The sequence below is a fragment of the Benincasa hispida genome, chromosome 2 (genome assembly GCF_009727055.1).
Source record: "Benincasa hispida cultivar B227 chromosome 2, ASM972705v1, whole genome shotgun sequence".
Lineage (NCBI taxonomy): Eukaryota > Viridiplantae > Streptophyta > Magnoliopsida > Cucurbitales > Cucurbitaceae > Benincasa > Benincasa hispida.
Window position 1 is genome coordinate 27199181 of NC_052350.1, and position 22028 is coordinate 27221208.

Consider the following 22028-nt stretch of genomic DNA (forward strand, 5'->3'; position numbering starts at 1 on the left):
TTCTTAATTCTTGTGAATAAGATATAGATATATATGTGCTGGCTAGCTAGCATACATATAATTTCAATACAAGACAAATGTAACCATGATTATGAAGTCATGTTATTTAAAGTAACTATCAAACATTCCCTATGATGACATTTTTAGGGGCTAAATTTAAAAGTTATGTTTACATTTTAGCCACAACATTCAAATTTATTATCATGGTGTACCCAAAGTAAGACAAATAAAGTAATTAAATCATCAACAACAATAGTGCAAAACCTTAGCTGCCAAGACTATAGTAAATTTAATAATTTATTAACATAACTGTTTAATTTCTTTTTTACAAAAGAAATTAAAAAGGGGTATCTTTTCTTTTATGGTGATTTAAAAATAGAAAAATAAGGATACTATTTACACAAAAGAGCAAAATTAATCATTTTAGACTTTTTCAATTTCTATTACTAATAGACACTGATAGACATCTATCACTCTCTATTAATGATAGACTTTTATCAATTTCTATCACGGATAGTATCTATGTTTTTTTTTTTTTTGTTATTTTTGTAAACAATTTGATATTTTTTCTATCGGTAATTTTTTTTTTTTTAACGTGGGTGAATAATGCAATTTTGATGCATATATATGATAGCATCTAGGAAAAAGTTAGGTGACTATATATGAATTTGATATGATGAAGGGAAAAAAATGTAAGGTGAAGAATGATGGGATTCCTGTGTACTCAAAGTCAGTCTACAAAAATCCATATTTTTGTTTTTCTAAATTTTATGGGAATTGTTAACAGTACCTTTCTTGTCCCACACAACTTTGAGATAAAGTAAAAGCAGAAGAAAAAGAAAGAAAAGTTAAAAAAAATAATAAGAAGAAGAAAAAAAGCAAAATAATAAAGAATGAAGAAAGAGAGAGACATAATATAAAGACAAAGGTTCTCTCTCAAACTCTATGATTATTCAAATTCTCTCTTTTTAAAAAAAATTAAAAAAAAAAAAAAAAAAACTTGATTTTACCCTCTACATATAGTTGGGTTGGAGGAAAATTCAGAGTTTTTCTTTGCTAAGGCCTTGCTTGGTTCTCCCTCCATTTTTGAAGAAGAAGAAGAAGAAGAAGATCAAGAAGAAAAAAATAGGGTTTTTTTTCTTTGTATTTTTTTTTTTCTTTTTCTTTTTTTAAGAGATGAATAGAGGGGTTTTGCAAAGCTCAGTTATGCAACAAATGATGGGTTCAGAAAACCCTAATTGGTGGAATATGATGAATATTAGTGGAGGTTTGAGAAGCACAACCACACAACAATCTTCTCCTAATAATAATCATAATAATAATTCTCCCAATATTCTTTTCCCTCACTCTTCACTTCCTTTTCCTTCTAATTGTTACTATGATGTTCAAGATCATCACCACCTTCCTGAATCTTGGAGCCAACTCCTCTTGTAAATCTCTCTTTTTCTCTTTTCAATTTTTAGCCCTATTTTTTTTTTTTACTTGAATTTTAATCATATATATATTTTTTATTTTGTATGTAGGGGTGGATTGGTAGGTGAAGATGATCAAAAGGGTTGTATGGGAATGTTTCAATCCAAGAAATTAGAGGGTTGGGAAGAAGAGATTTTGAATAGTAACAATAACAACAACACTCAACAAAACCAAGTTGATGTCAAGAAAGAACACTCAGCTCAAGCAAGTAACTATGTGTATGGACACGGTGGCGACGATTATCAATTGGTGGCTCAAAAACAAAATTGGTCTCCTATGATACAATCTTCTTCTCCTCAGTCATGTGTGACAAGTTTCAGCAGTAATATGTTGGATTTTTCAAACAATAACAATAACAACTCTCTTGTTGATCATTCTCGTCCTAGACATCCTCCTCAACTAGATCGCTCTTCCGAGGTTAGTAAAACAAATTACTATAAACCTTTCCTTGTGAATTATTTATGTTTAATATGTTCAATATTTTAGTATGGGGGATTTTGGGAGAGACCCTTTTTGGTTTGATTTGATTTCTGTCACGAATCGATAATCCCGTGCATGAGCTTTCTCTAAGTATTTCTTGTAGAATTATTGTCAATCTGAATATAGCCGGATCGGTTCAAAGTTAGTACTACTTTTGAAGAAGATTATAATTACCTTAATTAGTGGGATTTTGAATCTCCTTTTTTTTGCTTTTTTGATTTGGGGTTTATTTTTTCAATTCATTATGATTATATTGAGAATTTATGGATCTCTACTATTGATTTTTTTTTTTTTTTTGGGTTTGTATTTGTTAAGTGTAACAGCAATGTAACTGGTGGGGCAGTGAAGAAGGCAAGAGTTCAATCCTCGAACCAAACCACTTTCAAGGTAATTTCTTTTCTTTTTTTTTTTTTAGATCGAAACAAAAACTAGAAAACCAACTCACATGGAAAAAAAAAACCAAACCATACATAAACATCTCTTATTGTGATGATATAATTGTCGTTCTTGCTTGTCCATTTCTCCTCTCTTCTTGATTCCTATTTCTATTTGTGGGGTTATTTTCATCCCAATATTGAAAAATAACAATAAATTATTATGATAATAAATCAAAGCCATTTAAATATTTTATTTTCTTCTTTTCAGTACAAATTTACATATATTGCGTGGATTATTAATAATGCTTCTTTTTGCTGGAAAAATAAAACTCAGGTAAGGAAGGAAAAATTGGGTGACAGAATTACAGCTCTCCACCAGCTAGTTTCCCCATTCGGGAAGGTAAAAAAAAAAAAATCAAACATTTCCACAGTAATTTTGCCTTAAACGTACATAACAACTTGTTTTTAACCATTTAAGATTCGTTTTTACTATTATTTTACATTATTATTAATCTTTCACTAAAGTAGGTGATTAATTTCCCCATTAGCAAAAAAGAGAATAACTTTTTATAATAATACAACCCAAATCAATTCTTATTTTTCTTTTTTCATTTCTCACCAACTTTTAATTTCTTTTACTTTTCTTTGCTAAAGTCTTGAGAATGAGCTGTTAGTTCAACCCTTATGGACCCATTATTAAAACGAAAACATTTAAATTAAAAAAAAGGCCTGATTTTCCTCTATTATTAAATATAATATAGATTATTTATGTTGTAATTATATATCCAGTAAGTAAAGACTAGGAGAATATTCAGTTAATGGCACAAAAAATTGTTCAAAGATAAAGAAAAGCAAAATTAGGCACATGGAAATATGAAAATTTGGATGGTTGTGGCGTGAAGCTGAGGTTGTCTTTAATTGGTACAGACTGACACAGCTTCAGTTTTGTTAGAAGCTATTGGATACATCAGATTCCTTCAGAGTCAAATTGAGGTGATGTTTCTTCTAACCCTTTTCCTTTTTTCCCCTTTCTTTTTCCTTCAAACAACCATGCATTCTAACACTCTTTTTTACACACTCACTTCCCTATTTCCATCTCTATATATTCTTTCCCTTTTTTAGTTTTCAAACACAAACACACCACCTTTCTTCTTAAATTTAACTCACATGTCGATATTTTCATTAGAACAATGTTTACATCTATTATGAATTGTACTTGTAAGATCGAAGCTCGAACTTCTAAGAAGAAAGGTCATGCCAAAAGAATAGAGAATGGTTTAACATGAGACAATTAAATTATGGTTGGATAATTGGATGAAATGTAAAGAATAGGTATAGTTCAAGATATATCGTGAACTATAATAAAAATATGAACAACGTGAACTTGTTTTTTTGAAAATACAAAGATCGACATTTTAAATCTTGGACAATATGTGCACCAAAAAAAAAAAACTATATATTTCTTTAATCTTAAATTCTAACATTCTTAAATGTCTACTTGTCTTTGGTTATTGCATTGGATTCAGGCTCTGAGCTTACCCTACTTGGGCAATGCTTCGGGAAGTACGAGGCAGCAGCAGCAACAACAACATTCTGTAAGAAATTATTCTCAAACTCTCTCTCTCTCTATTGACCCAAAATTTTATAAAATTCCCTTCTGACCCATTTCAAATTTTTAGACAAAATTGGATTTTTCTACTTTCTTATTTATTTATTTTGTTCCTTTTAAATTAATTTTTTAGGTTCAAGGAGAAAGAAATTGTGTTTTTCCTGAGGATCCTGGCCAGGTGAGCTTTTCTTTATATGCATGGGATCTCTCTAATTTAAAGGACTTTATATAATTTTAATTCTTTTTTTTTCCTTTTTCTTTTTCCAAAAGGCTAAGCTACACTACTTTTTTTTTTCCTTATTTTTCTTTTGTAGCTAATTTGGATCGTGCAGTCTTAATTCTTAAGGAATAAAGTGCCAACTTTATTGACTTAAAGATGATCAGTATACGAATAAAAAGAATTTTTAAAAATTAAAGATGGGAAATTTTTATGTCTATATTTTTCAACCTCCAATGTAAAAGGTTTTATTGACTATAGATTCTCAGAAATAACGTTATTTCTTAATGAATAAAGTTTCTTAAAAACAACAACAATGTGATCAGCTTTATTGACTCCAAAAAGATCAAACCATATATAATAATAATCATCATAAAAGACCAAAATTTACCTCAATGTATGAACCTTTTTAATTTGGCTCATGGGTTTTCTTGTAATGTTATTGTTTTCATTAGCTCTTGAACGAGAATTGCTTGAAGAGGAAAGGAGTCTCTGAGCAGGTTGGTTTTAAATTTTTTGGGTTAAAAATCATTAGGTTAATTAGCCTCAANATATATATATATATATATATACGGGTAAAGATAGGTTGTCATTATGTAGCTGATAGTTTTACACCATTAAATATATGAGAGTAATTCTACAAAAATATTTTTTATATGCCAGAGATTTATTATATACAAAACTGAAATTTATTTCAGGATGAAGAGGGAAAGAAGGATTTGAGGAGTAGAGGGTTATGTCTGGTTCCTGTGTCCTGCACCCTGCAAGTTGGGAGTGACAATGGAGCCGATTATTGGGCACCGGCGTTTGGTGGTGGCGGCGGCGGTGGTGGTTTCCGGTAGACGACTGGGGCGGGTGGGAAGAATTTGATAGGGCAAGTTACAGCATAACCCTTCAAGACTAAAAAAAGGTCAGAGAATTAAAGAATGGAGAGAGCTACATTATGAAACTGATATAACATCATGAGCAGTCAATCTGCTAAAGAAAAACAAAGGCTGATTGCTCATGATGCTATGCAAATTAAAACATACTCCAACCATGCAAAAAAAAAAAAAAAAATGAGAAAGAAAAAAAGAGGTATATTATTATACAAAGAGTGCTGTAGCAGATGCTTTAAAAAATCTAATCTTTTCTTAAGTAATATTGTGGTTTATTTTAATCTTAATTAGTTTATAATTAAAATGATAATAATTATATTATCATTATTGATGTTTTAATTTGGGTTCTCCCTCTCACACGCACTCTATACTTCCCAATGCATTTGTATGTAAATGTATAGTGTTAGGGAATGTGAGAGATTTGATATCATTATTCTTAACATATATATTGTTAGTTTGAAATTTGGGTTGTTTTCAGTTGAGCTTTTAACATCATGATCCATTCCCTCTACTTTTCCATCAATTGTGTCACAATTGTCCAATCCTCTAGTAATTTCTTGGCCTCGTATTCTTTTAATATATATAGGTAACTTTGTTATCAACTACCACTAAGGCATGGGTATTGATGGAGACACATCAAATAAAGTGGTTATCCCCACCTCTTAAATGGACTGTGACAATCTAGGAGTTGGAAACTCGATCTTATAATCTTTTAGGTTATTTTCATGGAACACCACTATCTTTATACATGAATTAACAAAAAATACAAATGTTTGGTCCCTCGGTCCTTAAGTCTAGTTTCTATTTTTTAGAAATAAATGAGGTAGAATTTGGAGATCAGGAGGTACACCAGAATATTACAATTATGTTGATACATTTTTAGCATCCTCATCACACCCAAAAGCCCAAGAAATTCATTCAAATAAAGATTAGTACAAGAGGAGCTAGAGAAGAGCTTCAAATGTTAATTTTGAGCTCCAAAGATCTAGTTTCCATTTGGTCTCTAGGACTCAAAATATTGCACTTTTACATCTGAGTTTTGAGTATAATCTCTATATGATTCTTAGGTTTCAAAATGTTATATTTCTACCATTGAGTTTTGAGTTTAATATTCGTTTGGTCTGTGGGTTTCAATATTTTACACTTTTAGCTTCTAGTTGAATTTCAGTTAACTAATTTAAAATAATTACAATATGCAATTTTTTAATTAATTTTAATAATGATTAAAAATTAGAACAAACTAATTTGATTATAATTAATTTAATTTTTAATTAATTATTACACATTACGTACCTAGGACAGAAACGGAGTCTTTAATGAAAAATAAAGCTAAAAGTTGTAAATCTTGAAGTCTTAGGATCAAATTGAAACGAACTCAAAATTCAAATTTCATACTTAATATTTTGAAACCTATGAACGAAATATAAATTAAAACTAAAAATTAGGGATAAATCTGTTGTATTTTGAAACTTAGGTCTAAATAGAAACTAAACCAAAAAATGTGTTTTTTCTCCGGATTGAATACACATCTATACACTTTTCCAAGGCCTCCGACTTAAAACCACACTCTAGGTTACAAACTTAATTGTAGTTTTTTTTTTTTTTTTTTTTTTTTTTTTTTTAACAATAAGTGGGGTAGGAGGATCGAACCTCAAACTAATTTATATTAGTTGATTACATAATTTTCTAACCCAAAAATGAAACCCTAACTCTTACACCAAATACAAATATACATTTAAATCTTATATGTCTGATATTTTTGTATAATAACAATTAAAAAAAAATGTATTCTTGAGATACATATTAATTACAAAAGCCCATCCAAAAAAATTAATATTTTTAAGGAAAAAAAATGAATATTTAACTTCGAAGTATTTCATATTAATACTGATATTTTTTATTTTTGGGGGTGATGAGAAGATGCCATTTTAGCATTGACTTGGGCTTTTTGCATAAATTCCTTTGAAGGTCTGTTTCAGTGTGGCCCAGTTAACCTCTATGGAATTGACAAGCCAAGAGCTTTGAGCAATTGGGACCTCAAAAGTGTGAAAAATCAAAAGAGAGAAAAGAAGAAATCTTTTTTTTTTTTTCTTTCTTTCTCTTGATTTTTTTTTCTTTTATTATTATTATTATTATTATTATTTTGGGTTTCCTCTCATTTTCATTTGCTGTAAGTGAATATAGGAGACAGAGAGATGGGTCCAAAATTTATGAATTTGAAATAAGGTTAAAAAAAAAAAAAAAAAAAACCTGGAAAAACCCATTTGGAAAAGACACAGAAACAGCTTGGTTAAATAATTAAAAATAATTAAAAAGGATTTTGCATAATTTCTTCTCACAAACACAAACACAAACCACCATTCTGTCTTTGGCCCTTTCTTTTAGCAGCTTTAATAGTACTTCACCAAACACAAAAACTACTCTTTACAAAAGCAAAAGTCTTTTCACACCTTGGTCTGTCCTATTCAATCCTCTCCCATAACTCTTTCATAATTTGAATTTTTTCTTTCTTTATTTTATTTTAATTTATAATCGTTAAATTACATGTGTTGAGTGATATATAATTAAATGCGTCTTCACTCATTAGTTTAAGTTTTTATGTTAATTGATGATTTAAGAATATGGAATGTGGTTAGGTCTTTTACATTTTTATCGTCTTCTTTTGTTGGAAGTGAATACAATTTTACAAAAACCTTATTCACACAAAAACTCTGGTTTTCAATAATACGATTCCAAAAGGTCTTTTATAAGCATACAAATCTAACTAAAATTTGTGAAATTAGCTGCACACATGATTTCTTGTATGATATCCTAAGAATAAAGTGTCGAAGTACTTAGTACAAGTGGGGGAGTGTCTTCTCTAAGAACAACGTTCAATAGTGTATCTCTATCAAAAATTACAAGCTGATTAACTTTTGATTGATAATCTGTTTGGCTTTAGAATTCATGTACAATTTGTTTCAATGTTTTATTATATATTTTTTCAACATAACAAATAAAAATGTCTCGCATATATAAAAAAATCTATAACATAAAGTTAAAGGAATCTTTGAATACATATTAAAATTGAAATTTTAGAGATCGAGTAGCTATAGAATTTAAAGCCTATGAACTTTTTTTTAAAAACTTTTTTCTAGTTCAATGTATAACATGTAGAGGTAGAAATCCAAGGGGTATTTGATGACCAATTTGTTTTCTGTTTTGGAATTTTAGTTTTAGTTTTTAGAAAATGGGTTTGTTTCGTATCCTATTGAGTTTTCTATTTATTTAATTTGACGAACGTTTTAAAAAAGGTTAAGAAATCTTAAAAACGGAAAAAAGACGTTTCCGAAAACCGTTTTCGTTTCTAAAAGAGTACATGCACGCCCTTTTCACCCGTGGTAATGATATGATATCTAACGTCAACTTCCTGTACTTGGGTTCGATCTATGGGGTGTGCATTTTTTTTTTAAAAAAAGAAGTATACTACTTATTATTAAAAAAATATTCTTTCAAATAAATTACATAATGTGATCCAATGGTTATTAGCTATAACTACTAAAGAAAAGGTTTTTGGGTTCAATCACTAACATCCATTTTTTGATTTTTTGTTTCTCTTCCATTGTATGATATAATAATGATTCCTACTTTTTTAGATGGAATTAAATAAAATAATATTCAAAATATTTTCACAAAGTTATTTTAAGGAAATAACGTAAATCATTGAGTTGTGTTCAATATTTTATTATTCTCTTATCATTTTTGCTTTTACAGAAGTGAAATTATTAATTATTTCTTGTGTTTTATCGATTATTTTTTTGTAGTAGAGGGTGAAGGGAACAAATTTGTCACAAGAAAGCATTGTAATTTTTTTTAATGCTCTTTTTTTGGTCAATCTATTTTTTTTTTTTAATTTTTTCTTCATTTTATTTGTGGTTAATCGGTACATTTAAAATATTGATATTGTTTTATCAAATTTGAAATTTATCAAAAATTAAAAAATAAATTATAATTTTATAATTATTTATATCAGATGGAAAAATATTACAAAAAATAGTTTGATTTTATTGTTAGAAGAAAATATAAAACTAAAAAGGTCATCAGAATTTATTTTGAACTTATAAAAACAATTATCAAACATGCTTTTAATTTTTTCAATTTTTAAAAAATTGAAAACTAAAAACAATCACCAAACATGGTTTTGGTTTTTTGTTTGTTAAAAAGAGAACATAAAATTAGTTACCAGACATGTATGATTTTTGTTTTTTAAAACCTAAAAAAACCAAAATCAAATAAGTGAAAAAAAAATATATATATTATCAAATAGAGTCTCTACTTCTGACTTTTTGGTTTAAGGTATGATATCACAATGACAAAGTTTATGAACTTTAGTTAAGAATCCTCATTTGAAAGATATAGAAACTTCACAACCTTTAAAAGATATATAGATGAGGAATTTTTTTTTTAAATAATATTTTTTTAATATATAATGACAAAAATAGGATAGGTGGAAAATTATGGTCAAAAATAGGTTTTTAAATCATGTACCTGGTACATGATTAAACCTTAATCGTGTACCCGGTACACGATTAGCACTAAATTATGTATCGGGTACACGAGTTCCTGTCCATATAGCACACACAGTCTATCGTGGCAGTCATGCAGCATTGACTGAGGTAATCATGAACTAAGTCGTGTACTTGGTACACGATTACTTTAAGTCGTGTACCTGGTACACGACTTCTTCCTCCATTAAATCGCATCGTGCCCCTTCTTCTTCCTCATCGGAGCTTCTGCCTTTTCCATCCAAAATCACGTTCTGCCTTCTTTTGTTTCGTCTTCTCCATCCAAAATCATCCGAAATCTTCCTCATTTTGCTTCCGTCTTGTGCATCAAACGTATCATTTTTCCTCCATTTGTTCGTCCATCCAAAATTGTCCAAAATCATCCTCCATTTGTTCGTCCGTCCAAAATCGTCCGAACGCTTCTGTGGTAAAAGTCTTTTCCTACGTGGTTCCAATATATAATCTTCCTATATATATCATTTTGTTTGCATTTAGGCTGAACTTAGTATGTAGTTTATGGATCCATGATTTATTTGTTGGGTTGAATCTAGAAATATATGTATATATTTGTTTATTTGTTGGACTGATTTTGTTTATGAACTTATAAATTAGATTTTTTTGGGTTGATTTTGTTGGGCTATTTTTCTGGATGATTATGTTTGTCTATTTGTTGGGCTATTTTTTTATGATTAATTCGTTGGATGATTATGTACTTGTTGGGTTGAATGTAGAAATGTATGTATATGTTTATAAAAATGAAGATTGGTTCATATAGATATATTGATTTAAATGTATAGTTTATGGATCTTAGATTTGGGCTGATTTAAATGTATAGTTTATGAATTGTAGATTTTAGCTGATTTAAATGTATAATATTTAGATCTTATATGTTAACTTAGAAATTGGGTTGACATATTAACATATTTTTTTTGTAGCTATAACAGTTGAAAAAATCATAATAAGTATGTCGATGCGTCTTGAAGATTTAGTTATTGTATCATTTATGTATTTATATTTTTCATGTAATTGTATCTTTTATGTACTTATACTTTTTATGTGATTGTATTTTTTATGTAATGAATTTATTTTATATAATTGTATCTTTTTATGTACTTTTTATGTATCTTTTATGTCATGGATTTTATTATGTAATGTAATTTGAACTTCTTAGGTAATGGGGCCTAGTCCTTCTAATCCTGTACAATTATACCAACAAAATAGGCATCGTTCACAATCTGTATGGGATAGTTCTTCCACTGTAGTATTGAGTTGTCGAAGAAGGGAGACGACTACACAAAATACTATCTCATTTGATCACCGCATTATTCCCTATGTTCAGTAGGCAGGTTTTCTTGGGGTTGCACAAATTGGTTTTATCCAGTTTGATTGGCACCTTATTACTACTCTAGTTGAGCGTTGGAGACCAGAAACCCACACATTTCACCTGTCTTATGAGGAATGTACGATTACGTTGCAGGACATTGCCATACAATTTGGGTTACGAGTGGACGGACAACCATTGACATGTTCACTACAGTATGACTGAAAGAACGCTTGTGAAGAGCTCTTAGACGTTCTACCAGAGGATCTGAAAGGATCAAGATTGAGTATCCTCTGGTTGGCGTCCCAGTTTCTAGAATTACCTCCCGATGCTGATGACATCAGCATATGTAGCCATGCACAAGCATACATCATGCAGCTTATTGGATAATTTTTGTTTGCTGACAAGTCAAATACTCTAGTGCATCTCATGTTCCTCCCACTATTGTCTGATTTTGAGCACGCTGGTAGGTACTCGTGGGGTGGTGCATGTCTTGCATGGTTGTATAGAGAACTTTATCAGGCTTCCAATGCACAAGCGTTGGAAATAACAGGGCCATGGATGACATGATCGTTGTGCACAAGGAGAATTAACAAATGGGTCAGTTGTATCAGACGACTACTTTTCTTGGTACAATTCAATCACGAGGCGATTTATCACATTTTACGGCACTTACTATTGCTGCATGGTAAGAGAGTTAAAATCAAACATTTTCCATATATATGATATGAATATTGTTTAATATTTATTTATTTTTATTGTACAGAATAATTTTATGGTCGATGTTCAACAATATTCAGTGCAGAACAACTTATTAAAATTGGGTTCAATGTGTCAACAAACATTGGTCAACATAGAAGGTATTATTCAACAAACAAGATGACTCAATGTTGCTGACATCGATCGAAGACATATTCGTCGACAGTGACAACAGGGTGAACCTAATTTAGAGGGACACGAAGACAATTCCCATGAGGGGTAAGGGCCAGGGGGTCATTTTTAAATTTCATGTAAACTTTCATTTTCAAATTATAAATTAAAGAATTAATTGTAAATATTCTTTAATAAGTTTAATAAAGAAGAATTTGTGTACTCATTCCTAAAGTTTTAATATTGTTGTATATTCACAATTAAAAAAATAGTCAACACGCATTTTTTTAAAAAAATAAGCAAATCGTGGATCGGGTCTACGAGTTTGATCTGACCAGTCAACCAATCAGCCGAGTGGTGCTGGCTGGATTAAACGGTACTCGTGTACCGGGTACACGAGTTTGCCACATGACAATTGTGGAGCCTATTTCACTACCCCAATTTTGTCAATAGTTTTCCCAAACACCTATTCTTAGAAAAAATTTCCATCTTACCCTATTTTTGTCATTATATATTAAAAAAAATTATTTGAAAAAAATTCATAGATGAGTTATTTCTTTCATTTCTATAATTAGTTTGGAAATGAGATTTCATGTTTATCTAATACCATTGAATGTAGAATTGGAAGATTAAGGATTGTCACGGATTTATTAAAATATTCATGAAAGTTCATGTTCCAAACTTGTATTTAATATCAAGATTAATATATTAAATAAATAAATAAAAATGTAAGGAGGTGTTTGACTCACCAAAATGAGTTGAGTTGAGTTGGTATAATATACCAACTCATTGTTTGGCCCATCAACTTTAAATGTTGATGGAGTTGTGTTGATATATTTTACCAACTCGCCTAAACTCTTCCTTCTTCCAATGTTTTCAATGGTTCCACCTATTGGTCACTGTCACACTTCGAGAACTAATTTCAAGCTCCGAAAACCACCTCCAATGACAACTCTAACGACCAACTCCAGGCTTCGACTATCACCTCAGCTGGAAACTCCAGCGATGAAATTCGGGCTCTGAGAAACACCTCCGATGACAGCTCCGACGATTAACTCCTAACTCCAATAACCTTTGCACGACCAACTCTAACAACCAATTCTCGGCTCCAACAACCAAATCTAGTGACCCAACTTCAATGACCACTTCGTGCTACCAACTCCGACAATCAATTCCGTAGGATCTAAAAACCACTTCTGATGAAAATCACCTTCGATGACCATCTTTGAGCGAGCAACTCCAACGACCAACTCGGGACTTCGATGACCACCTCTGATAACAAACTCCGACAACTAACTCTAATACCACTTTCATGCGATTAACTTCGATCTCCGACAGCCACCTCCGACAGCCACCTCCGACTATAAGCTCCAACAAAAATCATCTTCGATGATCAACTTCGACAACCACCTTCGGCCGACCAACGCCGACCTTCGAAAACTACCTTCGATGCAAAACTTCAACAACCAATTCCAATACCACCTTCATGTGACCACCTTCAGGCTTCGACAACCACCTCCGACTACAAACTCCAGGGAAAATCATTTTCGATAATCAACTTTGACAACCACTTCCGACTACTATAGGACTGATGGCTAGGAAAGTATGTTGTAGGATTGTTGATTATATCAAAAAATAGTAATTTGTTTACATTAAATACAATATTTATACGTAAAAATTTGTAAAAAAAAGTATATATTTTTATTTAATTTAATTTACATATCAAATGAGCGTTAAGAAAATCTAGACAAAAAATATGTATATAGATGAAAAGTATGTAACATATAACAAAAAAAAAAAAAACCATAAATGGTTTTTTTTTTTTGGAACATTTTCCAGCAATTATTAGTGAAAAATAGAGATTTGTTCTCTATCCTCCAAATTTAGAGAATATGAAAATGAAATTTTTTAAGAAATGTGGTGACATTCCATTGGCTGCTAAGATGATAGAAGAGATTTAATTAAAAAAAAAAATCATACATAGTAAAAGTATAGAGCAACAACAGAAAGAATGAAAAAAAGAAGAAGTTGTTAATGAAATTCATAGAGAAAAATTAGAAATAAAAAAGTTTTTATTTATCTTTGATTTCTCATTTTATTTAACCATGTTTATGTAAGAAATTTAATGGGTTAATTGTTGTTCGTTGCCCAAAAAAAAGAAAGAAAAAAAGAAAGAAAGAAAGAAAGAAAGAAAAACTTTACAAATTAAAAGGAAAAAAAAATACAATCCATATTTTATTCTAACAAAGATGAGTAGAATTATTGAATAAAAAGGTTTAAAATGAAAATAGTAATCATAAAAGCTTTGTACCCCAAACACAGACATGTGAACTCAGACTGATTAACACTGTACCCCAAACACAAACATATGAATTCCACATATATATAAAACTCCACAAACATATAAACTTCATACATCCTATCTCAACTCAGTGCCTCAAACAACGCCTAAGAGTTTTATATAATTTATTTAGGTTTAAATACTACTTTAGTCCTTGTACTTTCAACTTTTGTTCATTTTGGTATTATGGGATAAATACTATACTTTTAGGATCGATTACCTCCTCTTGTGTGAATCTAATAGGATATTAGTCAACTAGAAATAATAATAATTATCAAGCAAATGACACAAATAATTTTAACATGAAAATTTTTTCTCAATGTGAGGAATAAAAAACCATGAACCAAAGATAAAATCTCCATTATAATCAATAACAGGTAAAACATGTTCTCTCTAATCACAACTAGAGTCATGTACAATAAATATCTCAAGATTAATTAATATTATTGACAACAAACAACATCAATAGAGAAAAGAATAAATTAGAAAGGTTTCACTTGAAGTGGTAAACAACTTTTCACTGTAAATGACTATAGGAAGTCCGAAAAAAATCTCTATCGATTTCTATTGTACGAAATGAATTCTTTTGTGTATTTTTTCTCTAGTTTCTTCTCTACCTCAACTCTCGTTTTGCATAAAGTCATCAACTGGCAGTGAACAATTATAGAAATAATTAAGAAGAGAGAATTTTGATCAAGGAGGAGAAACTCTTCTATGATATTTCATTCATTTTCAGTATATTATACAAAGAGAGGAAGCCTATTTTGAAGCAAATAGAAGGGAAGAAAAGTACTCCAAAATCTGAGAATAAAATGTTAGCATAAATTCTTTATATCTATATTGAATAGATAAACCCTAGGATCATTCATGTCAAATTGTCAAGAATAACATACCAGATTCCATTGCAAAATTGATGATAGTTTCAAGATGATGATGGATGACTATGGTCTTCCTCAACCAAAACTCCGAATGCCCTTAGTGTGGGAGCTCTCTCTAGATGAGATTCAAGAAAGGTTGAGTGCTTATTGTTTTGGTATATCGGGGACCATAGCCCTAAGGTCTCTTTATATACTAGTTCAATTAAGGTTCCCATTATACTCTAATTAACTAGGAATGGGCTTCTACCCATTAAGTCTATACTAATTGAATCTAAGGCCTTAATTAATTAGATCACATAATAGGGCCCAATCTAATAAAATAATCCAATGTGATAAATTATTAATCCACATACATAGCCCATACTTTAATTAAACATATTATTATTTAAATATGTCTAACAATCTCCCACTTGGGCTATGTTTATGTACCTAATATAATTAAATCACATAAACCTTAAGCGCGCATAAACAGATTATTTCAATAATAGAATTCCCCTTTAGTTCAATCTGGTCCATCTCCTATATTAGCATGGAATCAAGGCGGCTTTCGTCACTACCCTTATAACTAAACCTTCCTTGAACACCAATTCCAAAACATTTAATGACATAGATCAAGTATGGATGGATAGTATGGAAACTACATGTAAAGTGATCTGGATTATGCCTGTTTCCAACTGGTCCAAATTCTTTAATGAGATCATTCTAAAAAAAAACTTTATGCTAAACTGCATGCATGATAAACAAGTTCAGATAATAAAAAATAAACCATCAACTTTATTCTATATAGAAAATAAACAAAATAAGGTCAAAGAACATCCTCAATAACAAACTCCCACTAAACCATGGAATCAGAAAAGTGACTAACACCCATGTGAGCAACATGCTCATGAAAAACTTTAGGTGGTAAACCTTTAGTATTCAAAACTGGATCTGCAATCTTTAATATGTGAGTTATATGATTATTTTATTTACTGTTCTAATCGAAATTTCGTACCATCGTGAATATGGTAGATATATATATGCGTCTATATAACCAAACAGCAAGCCACACCACCATATACACTTATTTCCCACTTTAAAGCGATATTTATAAGGGACTTCGTATTGCTTCTATATATTGTTGGATACATCATAGCCGACTTATTGTCACAAAATAATTTAGTGGTCTTTCTATGCCAACTACTACCGTAGCCAGTGACAATTTTTGCTACCATATTCCATGATTGGATACCTCATATGCTATAAACTTCGCGCACATGGTAGAAGAAGCCATTGTTGTTTGTTTTATTTTTCCAGGATACAGCTTCTCCAGCCAACATGGAGATATAGTCTCATGTGAGATGCAAAGTGTCTTGACATCCAGCATAATCAGAATCAGAATACCCAATGATCTCCAAAACTTCTGATCTCCGATAAGTGAGCATATAATCTTTTATTATCTGTAAATATTCAAACCCGTTATTGCTTTCAATGATCCATCCCGGTTACTCATTATCTGCCCTAACATTTTCAACTCTGAACGCAATATCTGACGCGTACATACTTGAGCATACATTAAACTTCCAATGGCTGATGCATAGGGAACCTTATTTCATCTCCTTAGTCCTCGAGTGTGGTCTTGGGCATTGACCTAAATGAATTTATCACCTTGTATGAGGTATCTCCCAGCGGCACAGTCTTTCATGCAAAATCTACTCAAGTATCTTTTTCAATGTAGTTCTTTTGTGACAATCTCAAAATACCTTGATAACGATTTCGTAGTATTTCAGTTCCATAATACAAAGAAGCATCGCCAAGATCTTCATCTCAAAATTTCTTTTTGAGAAATTCTTAGTGTCATGCAATAAACCTACATAATTACTAGCTATGAGTATGTCATCACATATAACACCAGAAAGATTGATTTACTCCCATTAAACTTGTGATATTACACAATCTTCCACAATGTTCACCTCAAAACCAAATGAGGTTATCACTTCATGGAATTTATGATACTATTGACGAGAGGCTTGCTTGAGATCGTAAATGGATTTCTTTAATTTGCACACCATAGACTTTGAATTATCAGACACAAAGTTTTCTGGTTGCACCATATAAATCGTCTCATCAATGTTCCCATTGAGAAATGCAATTTTTACATCCATCTGGTGTAGCTCTAAATCAAAGTGAGCTACTAGTGCCATGATTATCCTAAAAGAGTCTTTCAATGAAATCGGAGAGAAAGTCTCTTTGTAATCAATGCCTTCCTTATGAGTAAAACCCTTTGCAACAAGACGAGCCTTATATCTTTCCATATTGCCATGTGAATCCCTTTTGGTTTCACTCCTGATGGCAGTTCGATAAGTTCTCAAATGTCATTGTCTTTCATGATTTTATTTCCTCTTCCATAGCACTTATCCACTTTTGAGAGTTAAAACTTTGTAAAGCTTGTTGGAAGTTGATTGGATCATCTCCCATTACGTCCACATCATCCTGATGTTCTTGAAGAAACACAATATAATCATCTGGAATTGCACTTCTTCTCTCTCTAGTAGATATTCTTAGTGGCACTTCTTGAGGTTGTTGAGTTTGAACTTCAAGTTCAACAATGGGGACTTCAATGTTGTTTTGTTCTATAATTGGTTCAATAATGAAGTCAGGAATTGGAGCCTGAACATCATTTATAATCACATGAGGAAAAGAAACCAATTCCTCTTCAAAAACAATTTTCCTTATGTTATCTTCGCCCCCAAACTCAACATCCTCAAGGAATCTAGCATTGCCTGTCTCAAACAATGATCTAGAAGTGGGATCATAAAACTTGAAACCCTGAGAGTGCTCAAAATACCCAACAAAATAGCAGTTAATATTTTTTTATTCCAATTTTCTTTCATTAGGCCTATAAGGCCTAGCCTCAACTGGACAACCCTATATGTGAAGATGCCTAATACTAGGCTCTTTCCTGTCCACAACTCATAAGGGGTTTTGGCTATTGCTTTACTAGGTACCCTATTAAGGATATATGTTGCAGTCTTTAGTGCCTTACCCCAAAGGGATTCTGGTAGAGAAGAATGACTAATCATACTTCTTACCATATCCTTAAGTGTTTTATTTCGCCTTTTCGCTACACCATTCATGCTGGGTTTGCCCGGCATAGTGTATCGTAGGACGATTCCACATTCCTCTAGGTATTTGGCAAAGGGCCCTGGACGTTGTTCACCTGATCCATCATATCTACCGTAATATTCACCACCACAATCAGATTTGACAGCCTTAATTTTCTTTCCAAGTTGAAGTTTAACTTTAGCTTTGAAAAACTTGAAAACGTCCAAGGATTGAGACTTCTCATGAATTAAATATAGGTACCCATATCTTGAATAGTCGTCTATGAACGTAATAAAATATTGTTGTCCATTCCAAGAGGCCGTAGGGAATGGACCACAAATGTCTGTATGTATTAGTTCTAAGATGTTTGAGCATCTGTTGGCACCTAATTTTCTTATGTTTGTCTGTTTTCCCTTAATATATTCCACACAAACGTTGAAGTTATTTAAATCAAGGGAATCAAGAATTTCATCTGACACAAGTCTCTGAATTCTCTGTTTAGAGATGTGACCTAAACGCTTGTGCCATATCATAGCAGAATTCTCATTTAATTTACGCTGTACCACATGAATTAGATAACAGGATCTTGTTAAATGAAGCAAAAGAATCAAGCATATATAGATTATCAATTAAAGAACCGATACCAATAAACTTAGAATCTTGAAAAAGACTAACTTTATTATTTCCAAAAGAACAAGAAAATCCAAATTTGTCCAAACTGGAAATAGAAACTAAGTTCTATCTAAATGATGGTACAACAAAAGTTTCATTCAGATCCAAATAACAACCAGTTTTTAAAAGTAATCTAAAATTTCCAATAGCTTCAATTGGAACTTCTTTGCCATCACCCATATAGATGAATCTTTTAGCATCACTTAGCAGCCGGCTCCACAGGCAACCTTGCATTGATATACTTATGTGAGTAGTAGCACCAGAATCAACCCACCAAGTATCTGTAGGTACAAAAGCTAAATTAACTTCAGAACAAACCAAAGTAAGAAGTTTACACTTCAGAACAAGCCAACTGGCGTACTTGGGACAATCTTTCTTGAAGTGACCTTTCTTTTTGCAGAAAAAACAAGGATTTTTAATAGCTTGTTTCTTGTTTTTATTCTGCTGAGATGTCCCTTCTGCAGCATCCACAATTCTCCTTTTCTTCTTATCACGAGAGCCTATTGCCAAATGAGCACTTTCTGTCCTTTCTCTCTTAATCCTATATTCTTCTTGCACACATTGTAAGATAAGCTCATTAATACTCCATTTATCCTTCTGAGTATTATAGCTTATCTTAAACTGAGTGAATTGCGTAGGAAGAGAGATAAGTACCAGATGCACGAGTAAATTTTCATTTATCTCGATATCAAGTGCCTTTAATTTACCTGCGAGATTGGACATTTCCATAATGTACTCCTTTATGTTTCCATTTCCCTTATACCTCATAGAAGTTAAAGAAGTCAAAAGACTACTTGCTTTCCCTTTCTCATTTTTAGCAAAATATTTCTCAATTCGAGCAAGAAACTTATTGGCATTTTCACTTTCCGTGATAGAGCCCCGAAAAGACTCCAGAATGGAGTGCCTAATGATCATCAGACACATGCGATTTGACCGTTCCCACTTTTCTATATTAGCCATATTTGGTTGTTCCTCAGTAGAAGAAGGTTTATTGGTCCTTAATGCAAGGTCCAAATCCATACACCCAAGAAGTATCTCTAGGCTTTCTTTCCATATCTTGAAGTTCGATCCATTCAACTTAGGGATTGAACTTAGATTTTCATATATTTAAGTAAGACCAACTAAAACAATAAACAACAAAACATATGCTAACAACTAAGACATAACAAAATAATTTCACATATGTGATGGGCCCCTTTAACAAGATACCTAGCACAACATTGATGTCAGCCTTTGGGCAAAAAACATCAACTATAAATGGTACTCTCAACGTAGTAATCAAAGTACTGACAATTAACTCTGTAAAAAAACAAAAATAGCCTTTCTTTGGACCAACTACTTTTCACATGAGCAATCCTTATAATTGCCACATATTCATTACCACATGCATACCCACAATTTGACCAAATAATTATCTTCCTTTGGGCCGATAATTATCAGCATAAATTCATGAATATGCACATCTTATATTTCATAATTAAAACGATCTAGATAATAGATGCTACTTTGGTAACATATTATTTTTTACCAATTCAATCTAAAATATAAGATACAATAATGTAATAATATTATTGTATAAAAAATAGAGGAGGAAGAACACCAAATAGTCGTTTACAAAATTCACTTAATAATTACATACACATAATACAATTAAAGTAACATAAACATGTGAATATCACAAAAACAATCAAATTGTAGATTTTAATTCACAAACTTATCAATCAAGAACTAATAACACATATTGCCAAAGAAAAAAAATGACCGTCGAGATTTCCATCCTACCGTTGATGAGTTTACAATGCTGCTATAGTAAACCGACCATTTTTTTAAAAAAAAATCTTTAGATTCTTTACTGAAACCAAAATTTAATCAACAATGCCAATGAAAAACGCATAAACTAACAATCCAACATGAAATTCATGCTCTGATACCACTTATTAGCATAAATTCTTTATATCTATATTGAATAGATAAACCCTAGGATCATTCATGTCAAATTGTCAAGAATAACATATTGGATTCTATTGCAAAATTGATGATAGCTTCAAGATGATGATGGATGACTATGGTCTTCCTCAACCAAAATTCCAAATGCCCTTAGTGGAATCTCTATCTAGATGAGATTCAAGAAAGACTGAATGCTTATTGTTTTAGTATATCGGGGACCATAGCCCTAAGATCTCTTTATATACTAATTCAGTTAGGGTTCCCATTAAACCCTAATTAACTAGGAATCGACTTCTACCCATTAAGTCCATACTCAATTAGGAATTTAGGGCCTTAATTAATTAGATCACATAATAGGGCCCAATCTAATAAAATAACCCAATGTGATAAATTATTAATCCATATACATAGCCCATACTTTAATTAAACATATTATTATTTAAATATGTTTAACATAAAAATCAACTTATAACAAATATATAATGAACACGGTAAAACCCTTAGTGGATCCTTAATGGGCTTCTTTAATACGTTGTCTTCACACCCCTTGCAAGCTAATGTTCAAGGCATTAAGGACATTGAGCTTAGTTCTAAGACGAAAACTAGCATCAGAGAGTGGTTTTATTAGTATATTAGCTAGTTGAACATTTGCAGGAAAATGCTGAACCGAAATACGTTTTTGTAAGACAAGATCACTCACAAAATATGTCAATTTTCACATGTTTAGTTTTCGAATTTAAAATAGGGTTTGCATTAAGATGAATTGCACTCAAGTTATCACACCAAACAATTGGACGTTGAGGCAAAGAAATACGTAGATCAGAAAATAATGTATTAAACCAAATTAACTAAGTAACAGTTGTAGCAAGACATCAGTATTCAGCCTCTATGCTGAATCGTAAAACTATAGATTGTTTCTTGGACCCCATGAAATAAGATTACCACCAAAGAATATAAGAAACCCGAAAGTCGACTTACGATCATCCAGATCTAAGGCCCAATCCGCATCTGCATATCCATGAAGAGTTAAAGAAGAAGGAGCAGACAACATTAAACCGTGTCTAATGGTCACTTTCAAATAACGAAGAATGCGCTTAACCAATTGCCAATGAAGCAATGTAGGAGAATGCATGAATTGATTCACACTATAAGAAATCTCTAGATGGGTTAACATTACATATTATAAGGCCCCAACAATACTTCTATACAAATGCACATCACAAAATTTCTCGCCCTGTCTGGAAGATAATAAAGGGCCCACTAATCATAGGTGTAGTGATGCATTTTGCTTAAACCATACCAATTTTATGAAGTAAATAAAAAATATACTTGGGTTG

General features: G+C 31.4%; 1 protein-coding gene across 2 annotated transcripts; it reads left to right on the top strand.

The window, feature by feature from the left end:
* The first annotated feature begins 942 nt into the window (after positions 1 to 942).
* LOC120071470 (transcription factor bHLH68) lies at positions 943 to 5332 on the top strand. 2 transcript variants are annotated; one of them, XM_039023780.1, is made up of 9 exons: positions 945 to 1430; positions 1524 to 1890; positions 2269 to 2340; positions 2665 to 2730; positions 3258 to 3323; positions 3857 to 3925; positions 4073 to 4117; positions 4612 to 4656; positions 4855 to 5332. In XM_039023780.1, the coding sequence occupies exons 1-9, from the start codon at positions 1177 to 1179 to the stop codon at positions 4996 to 4998; spliced, it is 1128 nt and encodes a 375-aa protein (XP_038879708.1). In that variant the 5' UTR covers positions 945 to 1176; the 3' UTR covers positions 4999 to 5332. The 2 variants fall into 2 exon arrangements, with proteins under 2 accessions (XP_038879709.1, XP_038879708.1); XM_039023781.1 differs by lacking the exon at positions 4612 to 4656 and having other exon boundaries at positions 943 to 1430.
* The last annotated feature ends 16696 nt before the right edge of the window (positions 5333 to 22028 follow it).